This window comes from Populus trichocarpa, chromosome 3 (assembly GCF_000002775.5).
Source record: "Populus trichocarpa isolate Nisqually-1 chromosome 3, P.trichocarpa_v4.1, whole genome shotgun sequence".
In the NCBI taxonomy this organism is placed as follows: domain Eukaryota; kingdom Viridiplantae; phylum Streptophyta; class Magnoliopsida; order Malpighiales; family Salicaceae; genus Populus; species Populus trichocarpa.
This window is the reverse complement of record NC_037287.2, coordinates 16,271,966-16,283,859: the sequence shown is the minus strand read 5'-3', so window position 1 is coordinate 16,283,859 and position 11,894 is coordinate 16,271,966. Positions and strand designations below refer to the sequence as shown.

At 32.4% G+C, this 11,894-nt stretch overlaps 1 protein-coding gene across 2 annotated transcripts; it reads left to right on the top strand.

The window, feature by feature from the left end:
* The first annotated feature begins 345 nt into the window (after positions 1 to 345).
* On the top strand, positions 346 to 3,097 carry LOC7465348 (uncharacterized). 2 transcript variants are annotated; one of them, XM_024596914.2, is made up of 4 exons: positions 346 to 609; positions 701 to 803; positions 1,745 to 1,928; positions 2,823 to 3,097. In XM_024596914.2, the coding sequence occupies exons 1-4, from the start codon at positions 529 to 531 to the stop codon at positions 2,824 to 2,826; spliced, it is 372 nt and encodes a 123-aa protein (XP_024452682.1). In that variant the 5' UTR covers positions 346 to 528; the 3' UTR covers positions 2,827 to 3,097. The 2 variants fall into 2 exon arrangements, with proteins under 2 accessions (XP_024452682.1, XP_002304585.1); XM_002304549.4 differs by having other exon boundaries at positions 347 to 609; positions 2,818 to 3,097.
* Positions 3,098 to 11,894: the final 8,797 nt, after the last annotated feature.

Below are 11,894 nucleotides of genomic sequence, written 5' to 3'. Positions count from 1 at the left end.
CCTTGGTATAATCACTAACCTATATAGTATATATCTCCATCCTTAACGGAGTCCCAAAATAAAATATTTTATCAATTTAGACTCAAATGTTTCAGACATTTCCCAGTTGGAATTTTCTATATATGTTTACTTTTAACATTTCTATGCACATTATGCTATAAAACGATGCTGTTTGTAAAACTTGTCCAAAAAAACGATAGATATTTGATAAAAGGATCCAGTTGAGAAATGTCCAAGACGTTTATCGGACCTAATTGATAAATTATTTTGTTTAGGGACTCAGATGATAATTAAGTGTCTAATTTTAGGTTTTTAAAAAAATGGTTTTAAGTAGAGGGAAAAAAAAAAAAATTCTAATTTAACGGACTGCAACTGTCTAGCTGCCATAACCTAAACGCCTCCATTTCCTCTCTTCCCAGCTCCTTAGGGTTTGCTCGCTACCTCAGAACACAACCACTGCCACCACCCCACCGCCATCTACTCCACCAGCGGAAGCATCTGGAGCTAAATAATCACAAACCCTCTCACATGGATAACAGAGGGGAAACTTTGGTTGATAACAGTCCCGAAGACATACGCTGGCTCTGTAACCTGTCAGAATCGGAGCTTGTAAGTTAAACATGGATTTTCTCATTTATTTCTTGCTCGTATAATTCATGGTGAATTAAATAGTTTTATTTTTTTAAATTTCTGTTTGCAGGATATGCTTATTACGTTAAAATCATTAATTCTTCATCGGGCAAAGGTACTCGGTCATGATGAACTTGCCAAGAAATTCGATTCGCCGACGCTTCGAGCCGTCGGTATTTTTTATGCTCTTTTTTTCTTTTGTTTTTAATTATTTTTTATCGATTGTAAATTGATATGGAGTTATGGTGAACTGTTGAAAGTTTAATTCAGAAAATAATTTATGTGACGGGAAGTTGCGCTGAGCCAGCTAAGTGTCTGTCCGGGTTTTATCTGACCTGCGCCAGAAGGTGTGCGCCAGAGTTTCTCACCATAAAAAAAAAAATTTCATGCATGCGGTGCAATTTTTGCATTTCAGTCGTGTGTGTGAAACATCTGTGCTGAGAATTTGATTCTAACTCGCCACGCATGTATTGTATGCATGGCTGGAATGCGATGCTCATGACATGTGTGACTATTGCTAGTGTTGCTCTGAGGTCTTTCTTGTTAAGTTGTCTTATTTATTTGTTTGTTTGTTTGTTTGGTGTACAGGATTCATTTTTATTAGGGTTTGTACTCTGTCTGACTTGTTCTCAATGGCGATTGACGTTAGAACTGGAGTAAAATGTTGTGAGATTAATTTGGTGGCTGCATTGTTAGAGCTTGAGATGCTTAATGTTATGTGGCCCTAACTTGCATTCTAGTGTCATTTATGACCTCTGCTACATCCTCCAAACCCAATTAGTAGTTGAGAATCCACTGAATCTTCTAGCCCTTTAAGGATCACATTGCAGTGCTCGTCTCTATAAGCTTGTGAACACGAACACTCTTGATCAAGTAACTGTGTGGCTCAAGTCCTTAAACTGCAATTGCGAATCACTCTTGATCATTTGCTTAGAATCCTTCTTTGGCAGCTCCAACACTAAAAAAATGCCCTTACATGCCGAATATAATAACAGAATGTCTGCATCATTTCCCTGGCTGAATGCACCTTCCTTGTAACTTGAATCAATTCTGTGAAGTTTTCAACTTTTATAGTGGCTAAGAAAGTCTTGTGTTTTCTCTGAGCCATATGCAGGGCTCTTTTTGATGGAATATCTGAAAGGAAAGGTTAAAGATTTATCACATGTTCAAGGCTTGACTAAGCTTGCTGCATTCTCGGATTGTTGCAATCTATTAAAAGGTAATCCTGGGGACGACTCCAGCATTGAAGAGCTGAAGGCTTCCATCGATATTGATGAAAGAAGGAGACCAATCAAAAGGTATGAAGTATCTCAAAGTGCAGTTGTTAATGACTTAAGTTATGATTTATTTTGGTTAGATGCTTGGACCTTGCTGATAGTTCTAGAATTATTTTTTTATCAATTCATTTACCTACCTTCATTGGAAAGTTGGAATTATATTGGTGGTGATGCTTTAAAGGAAACAAGTTATGATTTTTTGCAAGATTTGTACTAAGAACACCATGATTATCATTCTAGATTTAGTATCTAGTTTTTGTCGAAAATTTGATCTCTCTGTCTTTCCTTGTGCTTTTATTAATGCCGCTACTAGAACTTTCATGTAAAACTACATCCAATTGATCAGCATCTGGTTCATTTTGTTACTTTGATTTTCCTGAAGGACGATTAATACTTGTTCATTAGTTTAGAGAAAATGCTTGAGGGGTTATGTACTTGCTGAGAGATTTTGTCCTTTATTTCTGTGTGGTCAACTGATACTGGTTCCTGCAGATTTTAAGTTAAAATTAAAGGTGATGTTTGTGTTTCTTTGGCAAACTATGGATTTTTTTGCAGCCCTATTATCACTTCCTTTACAACCGAAGTCTACATCCTTGAAAACATACCCAACCACAACCATACAGGCTATGTAGTCATTGTCATTCATGTTTCCTAGATTGCAAAATCCATCTTGGACAATGAATCAGTTTCCTGCCAATTGAATATGTGAAAAGGTTTTTCTGGACACCAGTGCCTATCATTAAATTGAGTATACGTGGCATACATTTTTTTTTCTCTGCTGATTGTTTGTTTGGTGGTTCCTTGCTGAAATTTGTGGCTATTAAAACAAATGGTATTGATGAAGTTCTACTGTCTACCCATGATTTCTGATACATTTTGTTAATCTTTCTGTTAATCGAATTTTTCACAGAGCAGGTGAAGAGGCAACCAAACAGAAGAAACAGAGATTATGACATTATGTCAGCATATCAAGGCAACACTGTTGACTAACAGCAGTTAACCAATTTCTCAGAGGAAGGCAGGCTTTTTGCTGATGTTGGCTCCAAAGATGCAAAACTGTATCATATATTTTTGCCACGTACTAGTCTTTCTACCCTCCTTTGTGGATCTTGTATGTGAACATGGGAAGATCTATATATAAAGCAATCTAAAAAAAAGAAAAAATTCTCCAATAGATTGTTATTAATTGAGATATTGACCAGTTCAATTTAGAAATGCAATCTTAATTTTGGTGCAGAGCTTGCTCATTGTTTTCAAGCCAATATACGTATTTTATAAGCCATTTATTTGGGAATCCTGGTGCAATAAGCTTTGTGCAAACCATTTATCTGAGATGCAAATCAATTTGGATTATAAGCCATATGAGCAACTATGGAAGCCATTCGGGTGAATAAGCAAACACAAAACGCAAGACAAATGCCGAATTCAAGATCACCATGGAAGTCCAGTTATGGTCCGAGTTCTTCTGGGTAGGCCAACTGTTGTCCGAGTTTCTGGTGTGAAAACTGAGATTGGATTTTGAATCAAAATGTATGCCACTCTTGAGCTGCATGGCTTGATGAGCTATTTCATAATGGGGATTAAGGATTCATGGGATTCTCGGGGTGGGGAGGGGACAAGAGTGGGGATGTGATGGAAGAAGCCACTGAAATACATCGAACAGCCTTTTGAGGGAGTGGGCTTTAGTCATTTCTTCATTCTTTCTCCTGTTGCGACCAGAGCATGATTTTCTTGTTGGCCGTGCTTGTTTTTTTTTGTACCAACAAACGCATGGCAACAAGGGGCCATGAGGGCCCTCCTGCTCTTTAAAGATCTTGAAAGGAAATGTCAAATTCTCCTTTCACGTACAGCAACATTTGTTTTTTTTTCATGTCTAATTATAAAACATTATTTAATATCCCAATTCCTAATCCAATAGATTGATTCACCTAAAGAAGCAGTTCATAAGTTGAAGAAGTGTTTCCCAACCCTAATGGACACACACTCTGCTTCAACAAGTTAGCGACAATGGAGAGCCTCTCTTGTGGAATTTCTATTTGGAAGGGAGTTAGCTCCCTAAGCCAGAAGAATCAATTTCTTCTCTCCAAAGTCAAACTCTCCATCCCCTTTATCCCCATGCTTTGTAACATCCGAAGACAATATCATAAATTAGCGCCATTCATCCAAAGTTTGTTCGAGGCCAAAAGAAATGATTAAAGATACACCACACTGTCCCCCCTCGCTCTCCATATCTTTCTTTTTTCCTACTTTTCCTCCTCGTTTATTCCAAAATTTCACCTACAAGCTTCCATATATATATATATATATATATATATGGAGACAATCACCGAGCAAGTAGACGCCCGAGACAAGGGTTGATCAATGACAACGCAAGGCTCTTGAAACCATTGCAATTACTTGAATGGTGTTATGAGGTACCATCAGGGGGGGGAAAAGAAGTGGATAAAAAGCTGGATAGGTCTACAAGCCATGCGAAGGGATCTTATCGTATCATAACCTTGTACAAGATTATAGCATGGTGTCGGTTTAAAAACGAATAAACGTACACTAATCACTTTTAATTAGTGGTTAATGGACACGGGACCTAAAAAAGATTTACTTAAGCATCAAGGCACCCTCTCCCAATGATGTTATCCTCCTATAAAATTTATTCCCTCCATGAGTTCACCCAAGACAAGAAGATGGCTACTGTCTCGGATGGAAAAGCAATTCCACCAATGAAAATGGAACTCAAATTCTACTCTGAAAATTACTCCTATATAGTATTATATATTTTAATTGATCAACAAACAAACATGGCCTTATGACTTTGGGCTGATTAGCAGAGGGAGGTATATTTTAAAGGTCAATGTCATTACATCATTTCTGTGATTTTGTTCATGTTAAGCTCCAGGCAGAATCTTTCAATTGAAATCAATCAAGGGAAAATCTTGGTGACAGTGCTAATTCGACCACTCATATTTCTTTCTTTTTTAATATGAAGCAAAAGGGCAAGGGGATCCCGTCTCTTTCCTGCTATGATTCAAAAGAAAAGTGTAAAGTATCCCTGATTATATATATATATATTACCATTATTTATATATTATTTTCTCCCTGTAAATATTTATTAGTAATTAATTTCCTGCCGGCCGATGGAATAAGTTTTATGATTGTATTTTATTGTACAAGTAAAATTGATTTCCAGTAACAAAATTATTGTAGGCCTGTCATTATCCTTATCCTCAGGACAAAAGGTAAGAACATGCCAACATAACTTTTTTATTTGTCTGTTTCATTTTTCTTACCTTCCTATTTTATATTTCTTCGTGGTCAATTTTTGTTACCTCGTTATGAATGGCACGGAACCTCTTTGGAGTGTGTATACTTTTGTGTTTAAATTTTTTTTATATATTTTTTTTGTTTTAAATAAGTTTTTCTTTTAATTTTTTATTATTTTGATGTGTTGTTGTTAAAAATAAATTTTAAAAAATAAAAAAAATATTAATTTAATATATTTAAAAATAAAAAATACTTTAAAAAAAAACCGTTGTTATAATCTCAAACACTACAGTTGAAAAAACCCTTAGTGCTTCGTCTTCCTTTTGATACTATACGGCTTCAAATTTACAGAGGTAGGATGCAAATAACCACTGATTAATAGAGTGTTGCTTGTTTGTTAATCTCAATCACCATTAACTGAATGTTGCTGAATACTAATCCCAAGAATTTTTCTATTAATGTATTGACCAAAGATGTATAGTTTTGGTTTCAGGACAGAAGAAGAGACAAAGAGAAATTAAACAGTAAATTTCCTTATTCTTCTTCGAAAGCATTTAACCGCACAAAATTGTTCAGAAACAAATTTAAAACAAAAAAAAACAATTTTATTATTAAAACAAATTTTTTTTTAGTTTAACGTGGATGTCCGGGCTAGCTTGCGCGTACCTCGACTAATCTCACGAACCCTGAACTTAACGACCATGTAAGCCATCATATGAGCAACCACAGAGCTCGAACCTGAGACCACAAAGAGAACAAATCTTTTGGTCCCAAGCTCTTATCACTGGCCACCACCTAGATGATTAATAATACTATAAAAGAAAAACTCTATATTCTTAACCTTTTTTTATAGGTTTTGAAAAAAATTAGTCCGTTCGCAATGGAGTGGAGCGCAGAAAAATAACGTCTATATATAATAGACGTCGATCACATGGGTTTGAACTGAAGCAAATTCAAAACTGGAATCGATTTCTCACGACAAAAACCACTGTTATGCATGGGTTTAAATTTTCTAGGTTCCGAGCATGGTATTATTTATTTTTGTGTTTTTAAAATATTTTAAAAAAAATTAAAAATATTTTTTTGCTTTAAATTAATAGTTTTTTAGTTTTTTCATATCTATTTAATATGTTGATATTAAAAATAATTTTTTAAAAATAATTTTTTTTATTTTAATATACTTTTAAGTAAAAAACACTTTAAAAAACAACTATTACCTCACTCTCAATCACGATTTAAAGAAGATCCGTATCTAGTGACCATAAAATTAAACAAAACTTGATATATTATTAAAGAAATAATTAATACGTAAATAAAACTATGAGCTGATCACTTGCCCTTATCAAACACACATGAAACACATATACAAGAAGTGTTAGTGAAGAGTGCTTTGGGTGGATTAAATCATAAACTCGATCAAGTCTTCGTGAGAAATAAATTAATAAATTATCAGCTTTGGGAATATTTCGGTAATTAAGATGAATATTATTCCAAACATAAATAATTAAAAAGAAAAGAAGAAGAAGTAGAAAGGGAAACGACTAAGAATTAAACTCTCAGCAATTCTTAATTTTTTATACAAATCCTTGGATCCTAAAAAGTAAAGAGCTAGCTCCAGCCCTCGTGTTTCATGTCATGTAGTCACCTGGCTGGACTAGCTAGCTACACCAGACCAGTTACCTTAAAAATAAGTTTGACCAGAATTATTTGTAGAAATTTGTCATTCATGTTACACGATCTTACACTATATATATATATATATATATATATATATATATATATATATATATATATATATATATATATATAACATCCTGTCATTGTATGCCTTTTGTTTCAATGAGAGACTTTAAGCATCCTTGAGTCTTTTTCTTTTTTTTACCTTAACTATATAAGAGCATACATGCTAGTGTAGGAGTCCTCGATCTTGAAGCTTTATTGGGTGGACTAGTCAAATATTTACTTACAAATTTGCTTGAAAGCGCACTTGTACGTTCCCACCCACGAGGAAAGAACCATTTCACATTATATATATATATATATATATATATATATATATATATATATATATATATATATATATATATATATTATGGCATGGGAATTTAACCTCTTTTTTTTAGATTTGTGTTTTCTCTCGTTAATTTTCTTGAGAAACGTTTTTTAATTAAAAACAATTTGTTCCCTTTATGATTAAATTTTTTTTGAAAAAAATTATTAATTAAAAAAAATAAGGTATTCATGTTACCATTGAAAAGATTGATGAAAGAAAAGTAATGCGTTGATTGCTCTCCTAATTGGAATTGATTGATTAAAATTAAATTTTATTTTTTTTGTTTAAAATTAATTTTTTTTTATGTTTTTGGATTGTTTTGATGTGCTGATGTCAAAAATAAATTTTAAAAATAAATAAAAAATTATTTTGATATATTTATAAACAAAAAATACTTTTAAAAATAACTGTTATTGAGAATTTTATATGACCGATGAGAGTTGTTTTGGGGCTGAAATAAGAGTATCATTTCTTCTATATTGGGACCCTCTTTGCTTTGAATTTCATGCCTTTTATTGTTTCTAAAAATTTGAAATTCTTGTTGCTGCCTCTCCTTTCCTTTATACCAACCGAAAGAGATTGTCGTTTTTTTTCCCCTTCTTCCAACGCTAGAAAGGATAGATATCTCTATATGGGTTGACTAAAATGACTATATATGTACATCAAGGAACATCACTATAACATCATCACCAATATGCAATATTTCCATTGCTTTGACCAGAAAAAAACCTAATTAAATTGTCTCTAAGCGGCGGGTTCTAGATTTCTTCCTCCATGATAGAATAATTGTTTCACCTAATTTACCTGCCTAGGTGAATTTCTTTTGTTCCTCCAAGGGATGCAAAGGAGTGTAATTGTTCCACCATCCAATTGCGTTCTTGGATGGTGAGAGTTAGTTGAGTGATTGAAGACACGGCTTTGAAATTACACAAGACAATTGAACAATGGCTTATAAACCAACATTGTCGGATTGACATCAAATTAATTAAGACCACTTAATTAGTTCTTGCCTCTTGGGAATTTTGTGTCTGCTCTTTTTCTCGAAATTAACCCCCCTTTGTCATAGCCAAATTAACTCTTTGTTTGCTAAATTTTAGGCTAAATTTGTATTTCAAAATCCTTGATGATGCATGAAAACGATGTTTTGCCCAAGGAGGAAATGACACGGCGGAAAAATTCCATGTTCTTAAAGTATAAATTTTAATTTAAGTTAAACCCGAGGTTACATCATGACAATTAGTAAAAATTTCATGAATCTTCAAATCTTTTATTTACAACGAACAGTCATCTCCCTTTCATTATCTACTTTATTTATAATAATCCCACTACTCTATATATTTTAAAAAGATATATAAAATATTAAGAATATAAATAAAAGAATATCTTCACTTGATATTTTTTTTATTTGTATTTATCTATTTTTATAAAGTAGATTTCATTGAATAATTAATATAGTATCACTAATCACAGCACGAGCACCATAAAAGACACTATATCAATAGTTATTCAAATAAAAATTCCTTGATTTATAAATCACCGCAGTGTTCTCAAGCAAGACAGTAAAAAGTACATATAATGAGCCTCAGCTATAGGTAGAAAACTAGAATCCATGATGGTAACTCGATTGATTTTGATTAAGTGTGAAAACAATCATATCAAAACCTAATGATGACGACCATTGAGATCATCAAATTGAAGACATTAATTATGAGTTAGTTAGGAAATTATGAAATCCTGGAGTAACCATCAACTTTTAGAAATGCAAGACCGTTTACTACTTTCTAGGACTTGATTAAAAATGATAAATCACCTTGGTTTAATTAATCCTTTGGTACCACCTAGCTAGCTAGCACTGGAGCCCTACATCGATCCTTTCCATGATAGGGATCCTGCAGCGCCTAGCGTTTTGCATTGCCTTTTCAAAAGCATACCATAAGGTAGCGGTTGGTTGCATCTTTAGTTAGTTTTTTTGTCATCTCCACTGATTAATTTCTAATGCCAATCAACTTTTTTTTAATTATTAATTAGCTAGGGTTCAGCATCTTTAGTAAATAGTTCAACAACCATCATCACAGTTTTTTAAAATCATTTTGTTTGATTTTAAGAATTTTTTATGACAAGTTGTCTGCTGTTCATGTTTTCGTAAACACAATGAAAAACAAGTTTTCTGTGTTTGTTTCTAAAAATAAAAACAAGATTTACCAAAATATTCCAAGGTGATTTTATGATATTCATATAATTATTAATTGATCAGTTATTTTCTAAACTCATTTTAATTTTAAAAAAATAGATAAATGCATGCAATACAAGTAAGAGAAAAAAAATATTCTTATTATTTTTAATAATTCATAAATCTTATTTTTTTTTAATGGGTCATTACATTTGTATCTATATCTTTTTTACATAAATTTCATAAAATAATTAGTATGACGTGACTAATTATTTCATATGCATCATAAATTTTTTTCCCAAATTATCATTTGAAGCTGTAACCTATGTAATAAATTTGTTACGTGGTGCATGGAATGTAATGGGATGGAGGCTTCAGAGAAGAAATTTCATATAGATAGGACAGTATTTTTTATTTTTATTTTTTTTACCATGAGATTACCAAGAGACGAATTCAATTTCTTGTTGTGTAACTATCCAACCGTCAACCTTTAAGGGGGGAAAATCCAGTTGAAGAAACCTCTATTTTTAAAAACAAAAGTTCTTCCAGGGAAGTTACTATTCATTAATTGATTATGCCAAAATAAGCAAGCAACACACTAAGCATGCAGTGCCTGGTCTTTATTAAGCAATAAAAGGAAAAGCAGCTGGTTTTGTATTCCAAATTAAGACATGTTGTAACACTGTTCTCAACTATGTTTTTAGGGTTAGTGGGAGATGTAATTAGTGTGTTCTTGAAGCATATTCATTGACCAAATGCTAGTAAACCCGGCCCACAGTTGACTAACACACAATTATTGTATCCATTAACTCAAAAGATTATGCAATTGAGCACTTCATTATGAGTTAGTTTAAACAGGGCCACCTGAGATTGATCTAACGCACATACACATCTGGTTAGTTTATAAAAAAATAAAAAAGATTTAATTGGACCATTTAATTTGTTGTTTTTACTCTCCTTTTTTTTTGTCACTGTAGAAGGACATGGAGACTTGCATGCGCGCGCTACCTAAAGCAGAAGCAAGTTCTTGATTTAATTAATCAGATTTTGATCTCCAAGTTTCGTAATCATTGCTTTGATTTAATTTAATTAATCAACAATAGCTTCTCTTTAATGATATATATAGCTGACTTTTGAAGAAGAACAACATGCCCTTGCTCATATTCATAATTATTCTTGCCACGATATTGCTACATGCCATGCTTGGTTGGAAATTAATTAAAATGCGTGCGTTGCTATATTTGATAAGCAACGCTTCATAATATTAATTCTATATTAGCTTGACTTTGATATTTGTCGACTGTACTATATATTATTTCATGGTGTTTTGTATTTATCCTTCTGAAGATAACTACTTGTATGGATTGATCAAATTGACACGCCTACTTGCGAAATGAGCTACGTACGTACCGACATCACTCGTGTCCTCTTCTTCATTCTACATATTTTATTAGTTTCCAACTACAAAGTTAGTACCCTTGTGTGTTGTTGTGGATAACTTCTCATTAATGTTATTAGACCTCCATTTCGTGAGTCAACAATGTGATTTGTAAATTGAATTGTTGGATGGGTTCAAATTTTAAAGCTGATATAGCGTGGTCTAGAGTACTAAAGTACGTAGACGTTGATCTAGTGTGATCTAAATGACTTTAAGGATACATCTACAAATCAGTCAACTCATGCAGTAAAATCTTGTTTGAATATTATATATATCCAAAAACGACATGCAAAAATCATATTTATAACACAAAAATCATATTTTAAGTTATAAGATCGAGATAAACTCATAAAAAAACTTTGAAGATAATTATGAAACCAATATTAAAAAAAACGAATGCAGAATAATATATATAATCGTACAAAGACAAATTCCAGAAAAATATTAATTACACAAAAGGATAAAAAGAAATGAGGGTGAGAGAAAACATTAATTATAGGTATAAAAATTTTAATTGAATTGAAAATAGCTTTAATAAAAGAGAAAAAATATAAAAAAATAAGGGTTAAACTAAAAAAATAGATTAAATGATGAAATTGAAAGAAAAAAAATTCAACAAAAATGCCAAGAACAAAATTAAAAATTAAAAAAAAGGACTAAAATAAAAAATCAACCTTATGAGAAATTACAATTGAATGACTAAATTGAAAAGAATAAAAACATCTATAAATGAAAAAGGAATGAAATAAAAAATTAATAAAATGAGGATTGAAATTGAAAAGTAAGAAACAAATACATTACCTGTCATCAAAGAAAAAAAAAGAAAAAAAAACCAAACAATCACATGTGACAATCCGACCACTGTCAGCTGCCACATGCCACTTCAAATGAAAAAGGATCGCTGATACATCTAGAGAGACGATGGAAGGTGAGTTACGTTCACCAAGTGACGTCACACGCATCGCCTAAAAAGCACCAATGCATGTCACCCATGTGTTGGGGCATACCGACACGTTCCAGCAGCTTTAAATATTAAAATTCTGGAAAAAAAGAGTGAAAATACCAAAA